At 41.1% G+C, this 20,688-nt stretch overlaps 1 protein-coding gene across 5 annotated transcripts; it reads right to left on the reverse strand.

The window, feature by feature from the left end:
- Window positions 1–678: 678 nt before the first annotated feature.
- LOC108275627 (la-related protein 4) lies at window positions 679–20,376 on the reverse strand. Of its 5 annotated transcripts, XM_053686065.1 has the most exons (18): window positions 20,281–20,376; window positions 19,686–19,885; window positions 10,465–10,591; window positions 10,235–10,363; window positions 10,016–10,100; window positions 9,775–9,911; window positions 8,235–8,338; window positions 8,017–8,127; window positions 7,824–7,877; window positions 7,517–7,726; window positions 7,221–7,324; window positions 5,909–5,950; window positions 4,937–5,143; window positions 3,474–3,525; window positions 3,229–3,387; window positions 2,143–2,267; window positions 1,721–1,919; window positions 679–1,131 (listed from the first exon to the last, which is right to left on the reverse strand). In XM_053686065.1, exons 2-18 carry the CDS (start codon window positions 19,809–19,811, stop codon window positions 733–735), a joined length of 2,370 nt encoding a protein of 789 aa, XP_053542040.1. In that variant the 5' UTR covers window positions 19,812–19,885; window positions 20,281–20,376; the 3' UTR covers window positions 679–732. The 5 variants fall into 5 exon arrangements, with proteins under 5 accessions (XP_053542040.1, XP_053542042.1, XP_053542039.1 ...); XM_053686067.1 differs by having other exon boundaries at window positions 2,143–2,264; window positions 19,686–20,352; XM_053686064.1 differs by having other exon boundaries at window positions 19,686–20,351.
- Window positions 20,377–20,688: the final 312 nt, after the last annotated feature.

Consider the following 20,688-nt stretch of genomic DNA (forward strand, 5'->3'; position numbering starts at 1 on the left):
ACTGATTCGTCAACACTACTGCAAAATACATCCTTCCATTCAAAGAGCAAAGTTCATGTACATCTCACTCACTCCATCACATCGCATTCCCAGTCACCTGCAAATGCGAATGGAGGTCAAAAAAAAAAAAAAAAAAAAAAAAAAAAAAAAAAAAAAAAATTTGTAGAATCCTTGCATGTCAAAGTGATATCTTTGTATAGGTACATGCCAGTATGCATGTTCCTTTTCTTCTTAGTGCATATGTTCTTTGCAGACTGCCATTATTGTTTCAGCTCAACAGCAGCACTGAGCACTCGGCTGTTATGATACCCTCGGTCCCACCACCTCCTGGGTAAAAATGCCCTCGTCAAGGAAGTGGGGAAAGAAAGCAAAAAAATAAAATTACATTCTGAAGGGGCATTGTCAAGTTTAGAAGCGCACTTTCCTATTTGATGACTTCCTTCAACAAGCTTTGAACTAGCTTCCATTTTCCCCCCTGCCCATACGCCAGGATGTCTCCATCTGTGCATTGTCATTTCATGAGATTTTCCTGTGGATGTGCTCCAGGCAAACGAGGTGGCTATTTTAGATTTTTAAACTTTTTATATTTCATCTCTTTATATATATATATATATTTATTTATATATGTGTGTGTGTATTTTATTTATATATATATATATATATATATATATATATATATATATATATATATATATATATATATATATATATATTAAGGATTTAGTCAAGTCTTTACTTTGGCGATATAGGGGGGATGTTCTGCTCTTTGCCAGTGTGTCTGGAGGCTCCTTGGGGTGATGTGCGACGGGTGAACTGAGGACGCCTTTGCTGCTCGCGGAGTTTGAACCCCCCCGTGCTGGCTCTGGGAGGGCCGTTGCTGCGGTAGAAGCCCTGTGAATCACGAGTCGGCCGGCCCTCTCTGCTCTTACAGTCCCCACCGCGCTCCTGTGGCCGCTCGGGCCTCTCGCTGTTGCCCGACTGCTCGTCGACTTTATTGACGCGCAGCTCCCTCAGAGGCTGCGAGGTAGAGCTGGTGGGACTAGGGCTGACCACAGGTGGTGGAGGAGGAGGTGGTGGGGGATCCTTGGGGGGCCGCTGGCACACCTCAGCATAGCTCAGTTTCCGAGGCTCCTAAGATAAAAGAAGATTTTATCCTGAAGCCTAAAACAAGTCCAACACTTATTCTCAGTGGCCAGTAAATGCAAGATAAATAAATAATACGCATGATGAGAGCGACACAAACAAGACCTGTGATGACAAATACAGTGGACTGGACACTATTGGCTAAATAGTATCGCCTACTTTTATGGCAGTAGGGTGGCAACGCAATCCTGACCAACATGTAAGCATATAATAGACTGTTACGTTTCATATTATACCATATATGACCGTTATGAGTCTTATACAAGCAAAAAGTGAGTGACAAGCAATGACCTGCACCAGAGAAAGAGAGAAGCAGCTTGAGGCACAAGATTATGTATTAACAGAGTTTTGGGTTTTTTTTTATATAAACCTGGTTGTCACAATCATAGCTGGCCAAGACGAATTTGGACTTGAGGAAAAACTTAAGACAAAGTAATTGTTGACTGTTTTTATACCATAGGACACCAATATTGACCATAACAAACAATATGGCTACAGGAAATGAAGGTTACTCATCATCCAGATTCAGGTGTGTAATAGGACCAATTCAAGTTCTGTAGACAGTGAAGGCATTTACCAGTGGGGCGGGGCCGGGGTGGCCAGCGTTGGCCTGTGGGGCTGCAGGGTTGGCAGGACTCGGCGGAGTCTTTGAGACAGGAACAGGCTGAGCCGAAGTCGGTGGAATGGCTGAGGTGGTGCTTGGGTTCACGGGCATCTCTTTGTGGACCAAGGGCTCAGTTTTATCCAGTTTCTTGTCCTGAGGGGTTGCGCTTGCACTAATAAGAAGCACAAATATCAAACAGCATTAGACAGGTCTTCAGTGGCCGTGTTCATATAGTCATCTGGTATAATAATATTTACACACATACACTGTTTACACTTAATATAATATAAACCCTAATAAAACATGAAGTGAAATAGGATGACATAACTGCGTGCGTGTTAACACAGAGCTGGAAATAAACAAACACTTATCCGTCTTGCCCTTATCAGGCCTACCTGTAGCTAGCAGGATCTGAAGCGTGAAGAGTGGGTTTGCTTGCAGTCAGTGCAGGTCTGGGGACCGTCTCCTCAGAGGCTGGAGCAGCAGCGCTCACAGTGGATTCTTTGTTCGAGTCTGACTGCTGGAAAGAGTTAAAAGTCACAATAAAAATCAAACCTGAGCTTTTATTTGGGGGGGGGGGGGGGGGGGGGGGGTAAAACCTGTGTGACAGCAAGAAAACAGAACTCTTGGGACTGGACATTGAATAAAAGCGACAAAGTTTAACATGTCAGTAGCTACGTTTCCATCCAAAGTTGCGAATTTAACTTGTGCGCAAAAGTGAAATATCGCATAAAACATTTGCGAAAGAAGCACCATTTCCATCCAGTGAGTCGAAGAGAACAAAACATCACTTCCTGATAAACTGGCGCCAAATATCAAAGAGAAAAATGGGATTTGCTGCAGAAGGAGAAGCCACTGTGGGCCTTTTTTCGTATATAATAAATTACTTGCGTCTCAGAGCGTGCGGACAAAACGCAATAACGTCATCCTGCGTTCGGAGGCGGTTCTGGGAGGTAAATATACCAAACCATTTTGACGACAGTCTTTATCTAAGATATTTTAGAACGACCAAAACAACATTTCAGATATTGTGGATCGAGATCGGGCCGCTGGTTACTCCAGTTATGCCGAAACAATCACCACATGATCTGTTGAAGCAAAGTCATACGATACTTTTTTGATGCGCATTATATTTATTCAAATGCGTTTCCATCGTAATTTATGCACACGGTGTCTTATCGAATAAACAATTTACCCAGCTCAACTGAGTGCACAAGTTTTCTATACACATTTTTAGAATTTATGCACATCTTGGTGTTTCCACCCAGCATTTTTTTAAAAATGCGATATTCCAAAATGCGCATAAAAATAGTTGACATTGATTTAAAAATGTGTCCCATTTTGCAAAAATTTGGTGCACACAAGTGAACTCCTGAGCATGAGCCAGCTATGGATCAAAGGCAAACCTAGCCTCATCAAAATGAGCTCAAAAATCATTCTTGGGTGTGGATTCACAGTATTCGAGCCAAGCGTGAACTCACCTTCTCTCTGTTGAGACCCCGTACCACGTCAGACATGCGGTTCTCCAACACCGGCTCTCCCTGCGGGCTGCCTGAGCATCCAGGGAGTGGAGGGAAATTGGAAGGAGCCAGGTCAAATTTAGGTGGTGAAACCTTAACTTCAGTGAGCGGAACTGGCCTCTGTGGATGAGCGCGCACAGGCGAGTCAATAAAAAGCATTAGTTATATCAGAATAGATGAAAAACCTGCAGGAACGTGTGCATTACTGTGGTTCGTTCGTCCTCTCTCCTCCTCCGAGTCGCTCTGTATGTATTCCTCCTGTAAACAGAGTTACATCTTCAGTATTACATGTTGCTGGGTGGCAAATTCCGTCAATTATAAACTCAGATAAACAAATCTCACTTCACGTTTGGTTTAATACAGCGAGTAGGTCTGCAATTTTTTTGCAGATTAGCACCGATAACTGATTTCTGGAACTGTCTGTTATCGGCAAAGATCCAGAACGATAGATTTTCCGGTTGCGTCCCTTGCGGGAGCAGCTGAGAGGGGTCTGCTGTCTAACGGAGGTACCGAGGTTGCAATTCTTCCGGACCTATGGGGGCGGCAAATACGCGCAAGTGTTTCAGTCGGTCCACAAGTGGTGAAGAAGAAGAATGCCTACAAGCACACGGGAAAAACTACAGAAGATTATCTTAGCTTAACAAGTTTAGCTCCGCCCCGACTCGTTGAGAGGAAAAGAGAAGAAAGCTAGTATCGGTTTCCAATGTGCAACCGATGCTATCGTTCATTTCAAACAAAGCGAGGAAACACCTGGAATTTGGCGAAGCACCTGAAAGAAGGCCCTATATTATGTTTGTTTGAGGCAGCTGGCAGCCGTGAAACCAGCTAATGTTATGCTCCATGTAATGTTAGTGATGGCCTTTTATTTGTTAACGACGCCAACACATTGCAGTGTTATAGACTACCTCCTAATGGGCCACCATGCATCGCCACTCAGCCCGTGTCCAATTATTCAAACATTCATGCTTTTAATAAATCTTTTTGCCCTGCCACCATATCAGTGAATTTAAACTAATGCTTGCATTCAGAGTATAAGGGGTGTGTGTGCACACGTGTTTAGGGGTGCACCTCCACTCACTGTCAGACAGTGAGTAACAAATTCTTTCTTTCTCTCTGAGGAGGATGTCCTCCAGGAGAGTTCTGAAATTTAATTTTTTTCTTCATTTTATTTTTATACCACACCGTGGTATCGACTATCGTGTACTTTTGGTGGTACCACTAGATTTTCGGTATCGTGGCATCTATTTACTTTATTTATTAATAGTTAATATATTAATATTAAAATAAATAAATAAATAAATAAATAAATAAATTAAAAAAAAAGGTACAGTACCTCTTCATGGTACCGTTTTTATTTTTCTAATAAAGTTCAGTGACATTTTACTTTGAGTGTTTTTCAATAGGTACCCATTTGAAAACAACCGGTTTATTAATCGGCAGGTACTGCCCACCTGCTCAGTATCAGTATAATCCACTATCAGCTTTAAACAGGCTGGGAGCTCACAAAGAAATCGGACATAGAAGATTTCTTCGACAATTAATAAGAGTCATTTTAAAACCATACAATTCCTAAATCAATAACGGCACTTATTTCATAGCACTTATCAAACTATGAACAAGTTCCTGACTTCACGTGGCACCATTTATGAACTGGATCGTTAAATCATACCGTCCTCTTCCGGCCACGGTGCCGTCATCGTTTGGCTCAGCGGAGGTGGTCAGGTGAGGGAAAGAGGAGCTCAGCTCAGAGGTGGCCAGTACTGAGTTACTACTGGCAGGAGGCTGTGGACTGCGGAGCCCGTCCACCACAGACACAGGGGGGACAGTGGAGGCCAGTCCGTCATTCACCCTCGTCTGGGGCTTCACGTGGTTCCTGCTTAAATCACAGGATTGCATGAGATACAGCCTCACATAGTTCTTGTGCTATTTAATAAGGAAGATTTGGACAGGGGACAATGAATCATTGACTGAGGTAGCATGCACTAACTACACAATACAAAAAGTGTTTGCAAGCAAGCATGGAATGGCATCTAGTCACCGAGGTATTCGCTGGCAGTGGGATAACTTTGACTTCTCACAGAGAAAGAAACTCATTTCCTAATACACTTTATATCGTAAGGATTAAAGTGTTGCTATTGCTGCACAGAAAAATCGATAAATGATGTGCCAAAACACAAGACATTATAATTTAATGCTCTTCAAGTCAAATGTTAAAACACTGGCCAGGAAGATACTTCATCGAAGAAAAGCTTTGTCAGCCTGTCACTTAGCTCCACTTCCTCTTAAAGCAAGAAGAGACACTGACAGAAACCAAAAAGGTTAGTTATAATGATTACAAATTCAGGAAAAAGACTGTACCAGCCAGAGGGTTCTCAATATAAAAACAATGACTGCCAACTGAGTCGAATGATGAGCTCAGCTGGAATTTGGGCATCACCACCACACCAATGCAAACCTCACAGCCAAAGTAATGTCACTTAAATCATTGAGAAAGATTATTAATTCGTTAACATACAAGATAGTGGTTTTAACAGGGTGAAATTTGTGCTGTAGACTAATTGGATGATTGAGTTATTTCCGAGACATGAGAAGGATGGAGTGATGATTAGACAAGTAAAATTTCAAGCTTTAACATCTGTACCTGAAGGCATTTATTACATTCTTTCTTGAATAGAGTGGGACACTGTGGGGACAATAAGAAAGCCAAGGTAAAGAGTATAAAACTAATAGGTTGTATTTATTTAAAATAAATAAATAAATAAATAAATAAAATAAAATAAAATAATAATAATAATAATAATAATAAATAAAAAATAAATTAAAACCCCACCTGAAAACTAGTTTAAGGGGTGGACAAATCACTAGCCTGCAACTTGGGTTATTTTTTGTCTGTCCCCCCCAAAACCGTAGCTGCCTGGCAGATAGGCACCTTCAACAACCCGAGTAATAAGAAACCTTTCTTGCTAATGACTTTTGGGGAGAAGGTTTTCACACTTTATGGTGGTGAAGCTTTAAGGCATGCTACTCCCTCTGCCTGCCGCTCTACACACATCAGCCGATGACAAAGATTTTAATCGGCAGGTTAATTACCATGCACTGGTGACGCCAGCTATCCATTTTTTGTACTGCTTTTCCGACACAGGGTCATGGGGAAGCCTGGAGCCTATCCCAAGGAACTCTGAGCATGAGGCGAGAGACACCTTGGACCAAGCCCGTCGCAGGGCACAATCACACCCGTTCACACACTACAAACAATTTGGAACGCAACGAATGTCTTTGGACTGCGGGAGAAAACTAGAGGAAAGCCCTGAACGAGCACAACATGCAAACTACACGCACACAGGGAAGAGGTGGGATTCGAACACGCAATCCTGGACATGCAAGACAAATGTACTAACCAGTAAGCCAAAACCACAGGGAGAAAATTTAGACTCGAATAACATTTTTAATTGTGAACACCACCACATCTCAGAGCTGAAACGGTTTTGAGGTTGCAAACACAATGTGCTACATCAAAACTTTATCAAGAGAGGATAAGGATTATGGCTACACATCCGTCCCCTCCCCAGTTTCCTTAGTCTGTCTGTACTAATGCACTTAAACTAGCTACGGCCATGCGTTACACAACGCAAGCTACCACTTAAGTCTCATCTGTTAAGTTTCCAGGCAACCAAAACACTGCAGTCTTCACTTGCCTGGTGGGCTAGGTAAAGGATTTATGATTTGTCCACCTCTGCAATTATACAAGCTTTATAATATGATAGTTAAAAAAATAAATAAAAATTCAAGACAGTCATGAAATTAATGAAAATCAGAATGATGCATTTTTTTTTTAAATTTTTTTTTTTAAAGTTATGCAGAATAATGGCATTGCACTTGGTGTAATGAAAAACAGTGAACTAAAAGCCTTGAGGCTGCAGCACGTCAAGATAAAGGAACCCAAAACGACAAACCGGTTTCTGTTGAAAGGGCGGCCAATGTTGAGAGAATTTGAACCAGTTTTGTAGTGTGCAGCTGTGCCAAATCCGTTGACAAACCCACTGTTAGGAAAAGGTGCCTGTGATGAACAGAAGACATGTCCGTCAATGTACCTTTTGCATGTAGTTAACTTTATAAGAAAAAATAAATAAATAGATAAAATTAAAAAAAATTTTTTTAAAAAACACCTCAAGCCAAGCATTCAAACCAGCTGTTCAATAAAGGAATCATGTTGCTTTGCAGACATAGGTACTCTGTTAGAAGGCCTCACCAGAGGAGTCTCAAAGTATGGCGTTGGAGATGGAGTCCAGGTGGGAGGGACAATGCCGTAGAGATACTGCTGCTGGGGGTTGTATATAGGCTGCATGAAGAGCGGCGAGCTGTACTGGGACTGCGTGTGAGACTGCTGCTGATAAACGCTGCAGTCAAGGCTGCGGTAGCCGTTCTTTGCAAAGAAGGTATTGATGGCTTTTATTCTGGCCTGTGAAGAAAAGCGCAACGAGTACAATAGGCCAGTTTTATTATGCAATTAATTTCCTTTTGCACAACTAATTGAACAGATTTACACAACGACTCACCATGATGGGTTTTCCCTGAAATGTTTTGACTTCTTCCCTTAAGTATTTATATGCCTGAAAAGAATGTGAATTAACGAAGATGAAAAACATGGTGACGCACATGACAGCAAAACACACTTTTATTTTAAAAAAATAAATAAATAAATAAAAATAAAAATAAAAAAAATATAAAACCACAACCCAAGGCCCTCACCTGTTGAGCATCCGTATCCGATTGGAATGTAATGTACCAGTTATTGTTGTGCGCAAATTCCACACTAATGACCTTCGGACAGTTCTCGTTCTTGAACAAGGCCTCCACTTCCTAATAAGAAGACCCAAATCAGAGCGAGAGCAAAATTAGGTACAAATGAAGCTTATTTGAAGTGGAAAGTCCATGAATTCTCCCCACACTTCCATAAAGGTTAATACCTCCACAGGAGTTGTTTCTGGAACCTCACGCAGGATGATGATGCAGCGTTTGTGATTTGGCCGCACTTTCTCCCCTTTTTCGTCCACTTGAACCATAGGAGATGCTGAGCAGAGAGAACACAAGCAAATTTTATTTAAAGGGGGGGGGGGGGGGGGGGCACACACAAACAGGGCTTCAAATCAACACCTTTTATATTGCAGCACAGTCGAATTCAAGCTGAACAGTCAGAAGGTGTTGATTAACTAAAGAATAATAGCTCTGACCGTGTCAGCTGGAGGGCAAGTCATGGGTTTATATTAATGCCCTCGCTCGAATACTTAATGGTTCTATACTAACTGCAGATTCTTGTGGATTAGATGCTCCACATACCCCAAGGCTAATAAACCGATTAGAAAGCATGCAGATAGCATAGAAAAAAAGTCTAATTATTGATATGGTGTAGTTTTATTTAAAATTTTTGGAAGGTGTATCCCGTGATCAGAGGTTAAGCTGTTCCTTTAAGTCTTTAGGATGGAAGGCTTTGTGGTTTCTCACTGAGGAGCTTATTTTTTGGTTTAAGTTTAAAGAAAGAAAGAAAAAAAAAAAAAAAAAAAAACCCAAAGGCTGCTGTTTATAGTGATTATAACACGAGTGATGAGAACTAACTTATTTTCTTGGATATTCTACAGCATTAGTAGATTAATGGACAAAAAGTAGAGTGAATCATTCTTTAATAACACAATTAAATTGCTGTCGTACAAGAATAAAAAGAAGCTCATGTCGTTATAAGAAAACAATCAACTCTATAGTGGGGCTGCATCATACCACCTGGTCGGGGATTATTTTCCTTAAACACCAAACCGCCAAGTGTACTATTCCGTACTCATCATTTACTCGCCACTTTTTTGTGGACACGCCCTCACCCAGACTGCATAGTATACACCTATTCTGCCTTTTTCGTTCATGCCTCAACTTCAGTGACTGTGTGATCCTAATCAGAAACGATTTGCCCAATCTTTTTCCATTTGTAACACGTCATCCATTTTATTTCACAGAGTTTGACAGTTCTCCAGTCAGTGCATTCTCCCAGACTGAAGAAAATTGCATTTGCTGCATGATTAAATCTGTTCTTATCTTTCTCAAGCCTTATAAGGCGAAATTTGGCAACATACAGTGTGTAAAAAAGACTGGGTCAAATAGTTACTGAACGAGTGGCAGCACAACAATCAAGAATGGGTGAAGAAGGAAATGTAGAAAATGAACAGCAAGAAAGGAAACCGTGGCTACAATGAAAGTAGCAGGCAGCTGGCAAGAAGGCTGCATAAGCCACGGTGAAGTTTAAAGTTTGCCAAGACTGGTCAGCATTACAGCAATGAGAATGTTGAAAATGTTAATCACTTTTACAGTCTAACTTGTTAGATTTGATCACATTGTGGTGTCATCTAATGAATGAACTGCTAAAATGTGACCCACGCAAAAGAGCAGCTTCAGAACAGCCATCCATACAGAACGTTAATGACCGACGTGCGGAAGATGTTTAATTGCAGTGCAGACACTTACATCTCAAAACGTCCAAGATAAGATCCAGATCAGTGGTAAGAACTTTAATTCCTTCCATGCTGGCAATAGTCCAAATTGGCACAAACTGGTCACTGTCCATTTGAGAAATCAGGTAAAGATCCTTCGATAAGTTCTCCCTGTCGGACAGAGAGAAAGAAGCTGAAACATGCACACTGCCCCCCCCCAATGCCCCACCCCACCCTGAGAACTGACTGCACAGCCTTTAAAAGCTTCCCCATACCTGCTGAAGCAGAATTCCAGCTCTTTTTTCAGAGACTCACGCAAGCTTTCTGCAGAGAGAGGCTGATCTTCAGGCAGTTTGGATTCTGTACAAGAAAAAGATGCAGAGTGCGCACAGAATTTGGCTATTAGAGTCCAATAACTGATTGCGCACATCCGTCAACCAACACTGTGCTTTAAAAAGCTTTTAAAAAGGTTTAATCGAATCAGTGTTACTGACCATTACACCCAATCAGAGGGTTTGGGTCAGAGGGGTCCATGCCGTTGACGACACCGTCTGCTGTGGCCGTGGTGCTGTTGTCCATGAGAACTGGGAAGCCAGGTGTGTATGCTTTACATCCAGTAGATTCTGGAGGAAAGAGTGGAGGACACCACAATCAGCTCAGGACATTGATTATCACTCACCACAATAACACTTCTGATCAAAACACCATCACATCTGGTAGTTACCTTCAGTTATGTTCGACTGGGACCATGGGGAAGCTTCGGTACCATCCACAGGAGCCTCAGTGGGTACTGAGGGCATCTCCTGCCACACTTTGGCATTAGGGTTCAGACCCGCTCCCTTCGAGGTCACCTGGACACACAACATGCAACAACTTAGAACGGGATAATGGTGATGAGTGAGGAAAATAATAGAAAGTAATGCACACGGCTCGGAAATATGAGATTTAAACCACGTATTGAAAGTTTGTTATATGGCAATACCTAGTTTTCAGGCTTCATCAACAACAGGTATGAGGACAAATGATGTATACAAATGCATTGAAAACTGGACTGCAAGCCAAGTCATGCAACAGTAAAAGACAAAAAGCCTGTAACGAACTATAAAACTGAGCATCATCCTTCACCAGCAGTAGTAAACGCTTACCAAAGACTAGAGAGAGAACAGTCACATGGTACACAGAGGTACTCCTATGAAACTGACGGAGCAGATTACTCACTGCGTAAGAGCAGTCTCACTGCTGGAGCCCACGTAGAGCAAGCTTATCCTGACTATTCACACAAGGAAGATAAAATAGTACACCAGCAACCAGATAGCCATTCTCAGTGTTCCCAATTATAATCCTGAATATTACCATTGCCTTTCACCCAAGCTACAAAAATAATCTTGGACTTTGCATGCAATTAATGGAATCTATAAAAGGATTTCATTTATAGGTTCACTTTAACAAATAACGAGTAATATTAAAAGGGGAGGTGGGAGATCACATGATTAGCACTAGATTTATTTGCCAGTTTATCAGGCAACTGCACGCTTATCAGGTAGCTACCATGAAGGTTACGTTGCAGGTAAAGAGATACTGACTGTAGACTACATCTGTTGCCATGTAACATGCGTCAGCTCCCAATTCTCCAACCACCAAAGAACCAGCACTGATTAGATCTTATTTCAGAGGTGGGAAATTTTCAAGGGGAATGCTGCTACGGTATGATGACAATGAAGCATAGCTTATTTAACTCACACTATGGAAAGCAAAAGTTCAATTATAATCTGCAATGGTACCCCTACAGCAAAGATTAACAAGGTTCACTTGGTCCGAATACTCACGTGCAGACCCAGAGCAAATTCTGGGTTTGTTATTGGGGGGGGCGTTGGGGTATTTAAACACAGGTTTGTGTTCACAGGTTTCCTTCTAAACCAGGAATTGATCTGTGAATAGGTTGATCTGTTGATGTTTATTGTTTTCCATTGCAACCAACACAGGCGAGGAAGGACAGTGATTTTTGGATTTATGGCAGGTCGTGCAGAAATTCCGGTAAACAAAGAGCCAGTCTCGTACAAGACCCCCCCCCCCAACTGTAGTCCGGCAAGAGACAGGCAGGAATATTTATTTTTTAACACTGCCCTCAGTGCAAGCACTCGCTCCACAAAGCTGAGCTAATTAAAGTGCTCCAGTTGTATGAAAGTCAGGTTTTATATAGCAGTAACAATTGCAACCCTTTCCCTAGCATCACTAGAGTAGAAATAGGAAGTGATGCAACAAGTTGAAGCAATCAAGCAACTTATTTGAGGATCGCTTCTGCACCCAAGTAGGCCGTTCAAGGGTTCTTCGAATTTAGCTCAGACCACTGTTTAAGTCGGGTCTCTGGACCACACCTGGAATCAAAATTCACCAATCGTAGCAGACTCGGGACTCAAATGACCAGAGGCCTGGACGTCAAAACAAGCTGAAGAAATAAAATACTAAACTTTTTTTTTTTTTTTTTTAATGGTCTTAAAAAAATAAATAAATAAAAAAAAACACAAACCCATGATAGCTAACTAGTTATAAGCACTACTTGATTAACCACTTATCTCAGACTTCCAGCATATTGACAACAATGACTAAACACATTCTTTAATAGCTCACTGGGCCTGTAGACTTTGACCAGACTTCAAACAGAGCGCAGCTGTAATAAAGATTAGAACCAAACAGCTGCGTCCAATGGGAGAAGTGTTTGCTATTGCTTAAAGATCCCAAGACTCCCCAGCGACTGAGCCGGGCAAGCTCCCAGCTCAGACAATTACCACAGAAATTAAGTTATTCTGATAAACTGGGTCTTAGCTAGGCTTGCTTTTGAAATTTTAAGACGAACTGTGCTTAAATGATTATCATTTTTATGGTCACCACAAACATTTTAAACAACTCTGGTTTGAAGTCTTTTTTGATAGTCTATAACCAAATGTGTATTTAAAAAAAAAAAACCCACACCCCCCAAACCCCTTCACATAAACAGTATGTACTGTATTTTACTCAGGAGTAGTGACTGAGCTCAGTACCTAAAATTATACTCTGAATGCACACATGCATATCACTTTCATTCCCAATTTATTATTTGGCATGCACCTAGCTGGGCTAAGTGTTAAAAATTAAAATGCTATTCCTCAATATGGTGGTTTTAAAAATAAAGATTCTTAAATGATACACTGTTTCAATCATTTATTTTTTTTTAAATAAATAAAGCAACTGCGCTAAATCCACTAAAGTTCCATGGTAGTGTGGTTGTAGGTGTTTTGTGGGGTTGTTTTTTTGTTGTTTTTTTTTTAAAATAAAGAGAATACACTATTTTCGGTGCCAGAGACTACAGGAACAAAGACCACTCACACACTTCATCCATAAATAGTACTAAATTACAATGTGAAGCAAACGGTTGTGAAGGTTCAGCTAGGGCAAGCAAAGCCACAAAATGCAGGAAGAGCTTATTCATAGGATGCTCATTATAAAGTAATCTGTTAAAACTATTAATATTAAGGCTTAAAGAAACAAAAGCATGTCTTATTCAAATACCACACAAGAATGAACAATAATACATGACAAACACTCATGTCTCACTGTTTGATTCAGTAATTTAAAGGACTTTTGTTGATCACATTACTCTACACCAGTAGTCATCTGCAAGGAACGTATTTCAGTGGACCAAACTGAATGAAATTCAGGAGAAACTGAGGCTATTCTCTTGATTTAATTTCCTCACTATGAGACACACATAACCAAGGCCTTCCAGCGTGACCTTTAAATTAAAGGGGAAGGCGATGTTCCAGACATTCATTCATCTTGTGTTCCACATTATATTCGAGTCACACTGGCTTCGGTGCAAACTCCTTTAGACAAGAAAGCAAGTTTCAAACTTTAAAGCTGTTGTTCTGTAGGAATGATTCTCACACAGACAGTTTGTTTACATGGACAGCAATAATCCAATATTAACCCAATTAAGATGATACTCAGATTAAGAAACTAGCACGTAAACAGCAATTTTTGATCACCTTAATCCGACTAAAGTCATACTCAAAGTAAACACAAATCGAATTAATACGTGTGGAGTATTCCTGTTTTAGTTGACGTGCATTACAGACATGTAAACACCTTAATCACACGAACATCTTGTGGGAGTTTTCACCGCATTTTGCGACAGGACACGTTCACACACGGCAGTGATCAATCGTTTGACGGCAAAGAGAGTACGGCTGCGTCTGAAACCGCGTACTTACCTACTATATGGTGGGCGGAATATATACATTTCAGCTACTATATAGTAGGTAAGTACGCGGTTTCAGACGCAGCCCATGGCTTCAAGCAGTTGTCCATTTGCACATATAGCTCATCAAATAATTAATGCCGTTAATCGACCTATGAACTATAACATGTAAAACGGGAACATGAAAGAAAATATTCCAAAAGCAACTCATGTAAACACCTTAATCACAATATTGTCTTATTCAGAATAAGGTCAATAATTAGATTACTGCTGTCCATGTAAACTACAATTCAATTTTATCTGTATAGAGCTTTTTACAATAGACATTGTCTCAAAGCAGCTTTACAGAAACAAAACACGGTATACAGATTTTAAATGTGCGAATTTATCTCAATTGAGCGAGCCGGTGGCAAGGAAAAACCTCCCGAAAACGTTAAGAGAAAGAAACCTTGAGAGAAACCAGACTCAGAAGGGAACCCGTCCTCATCTGGGTAACAGATAGTGTGAAAAAGTTCATTCTGGTTTTATATGAAGTCTGTTTGGCCATAGAAGCAGCCGTAGTCCCAGCAACCTGGAATTGGAGTAAACGTAGTCACTGTCGACATACACAGATCAGCTTCATAGTACAGCGACTCCATCATAAACTGATATCGCAGTCATGTTCCAGATCAAAATCAAACCGGAAACTACACGTATTAAACTACACTGATCTGGCACAGTCTGCGGTTAATTCTGAAAGATTCGGGTTATGAGTTACGATCGTTTCCTTTATGCTACTCCATCAAGATTAGCACTTTAAATAGCTGCTACACACCAAGATAGTCACTTGGTATAACTTACTCAACTATAGCAGTACAAGTGTGCTTTAATCATGATGATTCGTTTCAATTTGGCTTTGTGAAACAAATTTAAAGAAACCTTTAAACCTAATGGCGCGCGAGACGGACAAAATTCCCTTACAACCCTTGACATCTCTAACAAAGGGCAGCAGTGTGATGTACATAAAGGAACAGCCTGAATATTAGCCACTTAAACCTTTGACTTCCGCTTGAAAAGTTATTTTTAAATTGTTAATGAACCGGCATAAACAATATACCAAACGAAAGCTACAGATCTGGTCTTCACACTGCATGAAATTAATCTAATCGGCTATTAACGACTAAATGTCTGGTTTGCAGCTAAACTACAGGTGAGGTAGCCAGATGCCATACATCATTTTAAAAGTCTTGTTTCTGTTCAGCCCTCAAGCTAGTACACACCATAATCCTCCCCCCCCCCCCCCCAATACATTTTGGCGCAAACATTTTGGCTTACGTCGGCATACAAGCTGAAGAATAATGCCATCAAAGCGTATGCTTCTTAAAAGGCATCGTCAACAAGTATTTTACTTCTTTTGTTCTCGGGTTTTTAAATATACGCGTCCACCAGGAAACCAGCACAAGCATGAAAATTACTTGTCTCAGTTGATACACTCAACATCGTATTAGTATTTACATCTAAACTGTTCGATTAATGCCAACAAAAAGGGAACTATAAGCAAGCGATTCAGAGAGAGAGAGAAACCAGTTACTGAGCAGAATTCAGTCTGAGTGCACTGATGAAATTTACCACAGAATAACCTTCATACACACTGTTGTCCCATACACAGCTTACACTCAAAGCCACAAAATGCCAGTGCAATCATTCATGTACAGCATTCTCTATAGCGTGTTACTCCACACCTCCTGCTTTGTGTCTGACCAGCCTGCAATTTCAGTGTTTGAGTGGAACGGGTTTCACATGCAGGTTTCAATAGTCATATGCAGCATATGTTAAACAGGGCACATCACTAATTAATGATTAGACCCCCCTAAATTATTTATTTTTAAAATCAATGCAGACACCAAGAACCAAAAACTGATGTCTCATCTGATCAAAATAGAGATGTGCATCAGGACAAAATAAATAAAATCATGGGGTTTAGGTGCTCCGATATAAAGAAATGCCATGTACCTTAACATGGTTGCTCTGTGTGACATTTATCATGGTGGATCAAATGTAATTTGTCAATATCTTGGGAACCAACCAAAGAAAATGGAAGAAACCACCTTTATCCGTCACATATACATTACAGCACAGTGAAATTCTTTTCTTCACAAATCCCAGCTTGTTAGGAAGTCAGGGTCAGAGATGACATGGCACCCCTGGAGCAGAGAAGCTTAAGGGCCTTGCTCAAAGGCCCAACAGGGGCAGCTTGGCAGTGCTGGGGCTTGAACCCCTGACTTTCTGATCCATAACCCAGAGCCTTAACCGTCGAGCCACCGCTACGAGCTGGATCAGTAAAAATGTGGGATCTCACACACACACACTAATATATGTAACATAAAAAAAAGCCCCTAGAGTTAAAGGGTAACCGTCGTCTCCATGCAATCATGCTTATTTGGGTCATTACAATATAGTTAATATTCCCACTATCTGGTGTCACCCAGAAAAGCACAGGTTCCCTTTTGATTCTGGTTCTTCCCATGGTTTCTTCCTCGTGTTGTCACAGTTTTTCCTCACCACTGCCACCTCAAGCATGCCCATTATGGATAAGTCAAATTCTACATCTGGAAAATCAGTAAACCTGCTTTGTGACAATGCACACAATTAAAAGCCTATATAAATAAAACTGGACTGAAGTATGTACTGGACATAACATTTACATGAATTCTCGGCATGTTTCTGCTCATCAGAGTTAAATTAGCACACAGTTGGACTGTATTTCCACATTACATCAACAGAGTCAGCCTATTTAAATGGGTATCAGGTGAGATTACCTAGACTTGTTCCCACCCACCCAAGATTAGGTCTGCAACAGTTAGGTGGGCCCAACATTTGAGTGATTCCCACCCGTGTTCACAAAGCTCCACACCCTGGATCTACAGTGGCCTGTAGAGTAGAGCGTCAATAAAAATGACTTACAAGAAGCCCATGAAAACACAAACGAGCATGCCGGACAGGATGTCAGTTTCCAAAAGGGTTCTCGTAGCGACTTAATACACATTTGCGAATGCCACAGCTTAACGCATTGTTTATTACGTTCCACATATGTTTTATAAAAAAAAAATAATAAAAAAAATAAATAAATAAAAAAAAAGCGATAAAAAATACCCACACACAACAATGTTGCACCTTTAAATACTACTCAGCCTTTATTTATTGAATTCACACCAGCTAGGTTTCCATCCAAGTTGCAAATTTAACACATGCAAAAAATTGGAATATCACACAAAACATTCGCAAATAAAAGCACTGTTTCTATCCCATGTGTTCAAGAGAATAAAATTGTCACTTCCTGGGAAACTGGCACCTGGTATTTTGTCCACATCATTAAAGCAACAAAAAGGGAGCTGTTGTGGCAAGGAATTGCCGATCAAGTAGGATTCAATGGAGTTTCATTTTACTTGTCCCCCCACCCCCAACGTACATAGGCTTGTAACTTTTTTCCGCAAACTTAATCACCATCGTTTGTATGCTGTGTATTGGAGAAGGTTAAACTGAAGTGGGAAAGCTTACACAATACAAACAAGAACAAAGTGTGAGGATAATAAGCGCCATCTACTGTTAGGGAGTGAATTAGCACTTTCATTCGATTGTGTTTCATGGGTGTGAACACAAACAAAACTGCTGGTATGCACTGAAAAAAATATATATAAAAAAACATCCTGGTGTGAACAGGCCTTAAGTCTCTTCCAATTATTTCATAAAATAGTTTCTTGCTTCCTTTAAGGATCATCTCCACTTGCACTTCTTGGAAAACCTGCGTGTTTTGTTGAGGTTTTACATCAATAATTGAACACACTAACGTTCAAAAATCTTTGGACCTTGTCGTCGATCCAAACATACCTGCGCCATTTTTATTTTTCTGAGCCAATTATCCAATCCCATGATTTGTTCATGCAAAGTCACAAGACGATGCACCTCGAGGGATTTATTTGGTTAATGTGTTTCCATCTTAGTTTATGTGCATGTCTTCTTATCGAAAAAACAAACAAAAAAAAAAAAACAAAAACAAATATATCCACCTCAAATGAGCACATACTTTTTCTTATGTACATTTTATTCGCATCTGGAGTTTCCATCCAGCAGTTTTATTGTATCGTTTGCACGTGAGATATTCCAAAATTCCCATAAAAATACATGGATAGAAACATATCTAATGGAGTACCGAGTAAGCATATAACCCGAGATACTTCAGGCAACACTAGTCCTGATGTTAAGCCATTAAGGATTTAAGAGACACAGCGATCTGGACGTCTGTTCCACAGCCACTCTGTTAAAAAGCAGAAGTGCAGATTCATGAAGCATCTTCTCGTGATATTTTACACCACGTCCACATCTTTACTCGAACGCAAACGCACCGATCCCTGCTCTGAAAACGCCACGTTTTTACCTCCATACGGACAAACTGCAAGTTCGAGTCAGGACTAAATTCATTTCAGAAAAAAAAAATAATAAATAATCAGTCTGGTTTTTCAGCACGGCTCCAGCTTGCAATGCTGAAATATTTAGTAGCGGGCACATGTCACATGGCAATGGGGGTGCAGTTGTAAGCAGGCACCTGCTCCAAAAAGCGCTGCAGCTCCTCCTCCAGAACAAGTCGCTTCAAGAACAGCTGTTGCATACGATCGCCTTTTAACCACGATATATCTGCAATTCAAGACTCGCAGTGTTTTCATATGAAGTTGATATGAAAGGTGTTGTTTTTTTTTTTTTTTTGGGGGGGGGGGGGTGTAATGCACTGGATGCATAAGTTATTCGATGCGTTTTTGCAAAAAAACAAAAAAAAACCTCAGGCCTGGTCACAAACCGTTTCAATAATAATAATAAAAAAGTAAATATACACATCATTCACACATTACAGCTGCACATTCCAGGCTTTAATATGTTCACTTATTTTAAAAAATGTTCTGCATTGATAGTTAAATTAGGGTTAATCGATGAGGTGTGTGATCTGCCTCGGGACATCGATATTAGCATACTCTTACAGGCCTCTAATGATGGCCGACCTGACATTAGCTTGCTAGCTAGCTAACACACAAGCGAAATTATTGCAAACAACGATGATTGTGCGACTTGGTCGGTCGCTGATAAACCTGTTCTCAAACACAGACACACCAATAGAGAATAAAACTGTGTGGGGGAGGGGGAGAGAGAGAGAGAGAACACAGTTAAACTGAAGTGAAAAGCGACTGCGAATACCAACAATAACGCTAATAAAAGGTGACTGACTGGCTGACTGCTAGCGTTTTAATTCATTAAACAGCCGCACGAGAAGTGTCCTGAAGCGCCATGTTTGATGTCTGGTTTATGTAAAGAGGGAAATGCACGCGCTTGTGGTCTTATTTGAGGTGTAAAGTTCCCAGCAGAAAATAAATGAGTCATCGATAAATCAGGCTAGCAAGCAAAAGCCACTAACCTGACTAGCGAGTGACGCCTTCACGCCATGACCAACGGTCGTTTAGCTAGCACTGTGTGTGTGTGTGTTAACCAGGTTAGCAAGGCAGCCGAAATTAACACCTGGCCTTATTTAGCTCGGGTGCTAACTTGGCTAAGCGTCGCACGGTGCAGTTTGTACGCAAGCTTTAATTAGCTTTAAATGCTCGTTTATCATTTCGCGATGAAGGCTGCGAGGTCGGAGGGGAAGAGGAGCCAATATTAGAAAAATGAAATGTCAGGCCCTGACTCACCATACTGCCCGACTGTGCAGCCCCGACCTCCTCACGGGCTCTCGGTCCCGGCTCAGCCTCCCCGCGGGCTTTTAGTCCCGGCTCGGCCTCCTCCTGCAGCGGCTCTCCGCCCTGGTCTGAATTCATCGGCCGCTCCTGGCGTCACTGATTCTCCTCCGTCCTTCTCTCTCCGGCCTCTCCCACGTGTGTTACCGCTTCTTCTTTTAAAAAAAATAATTCCCTCAACAATCAATCAGCCAGCTAACTAACTAACTAAGGATTATAAAACAGCCAATATACAACACTCTGCGAACTAACGGGATACTTTATCGGTTTTTACTTATTCAGCTAGTTCGCTACCTGACTAGCTAAGACGAGGAGCCACCGTATGGGCTAGCCGTCTTGCTAGCTAGCGAGCTAGCTGACTATCAATGCATCGATAATATGAAGCAAGCTCGGACTGGTTTTGAAACGAAAACGACGACGACAAACCCTAGCGCGGAAAAGCTCGGAGTTTGAAACTAAACGGTCTTCCTCGCAAACAACACAAGTGCCGATGCCGTGCGGTGCATTCCGAAAACGGGCAACCCGAAGCGGACACACAGGGGACACGCACTTTGCTTACGAGTGCGCAGACATTAATGCGCTCCGCCACTGTCCCGACTTCCACCGCGACCTCTTGATGCCCTCTGAAGCCTCCTTTTAACTTCCGGTTCACGGCGACCGTTGTTTAACAAAGGTCCAACCCAAAATGGCGCCGCATACACTACTTAGGTGCACTACATAGCATAGGAACGAATCGCTTTAGCATGCTATATGTAGTGCACTATATGTATAAATAAATGTCTCTCTTTAACAAAAATGGCTGTCAGAAACATTTCCTAAAATAAAAGTACCAGTAATTATATCAGCTCAGCGCATTTAGTTTTTACCCTCCAAATAATGAACAGTTTACATTAGTCATTCCCACACTGACTGATTTTATGTGACTTTATAAGAAACAAAAGTTATAAAGCTATTAAGA

The sequence above is a fragment of the Ictalurus punctatus genome, chromosome 15 (genome assembly GCF_001660625.3).
Source record: "Ictalurus punctatus breed USDA103 chromosome 15, Coco_2.0, whole genome shotgun sequence".
NCBI lineage: Eukaryota > Metazoa > Chordata > Actinopteri > Siluriformes > Ictaluridae > Ictalurus > Ictalurus punctatus.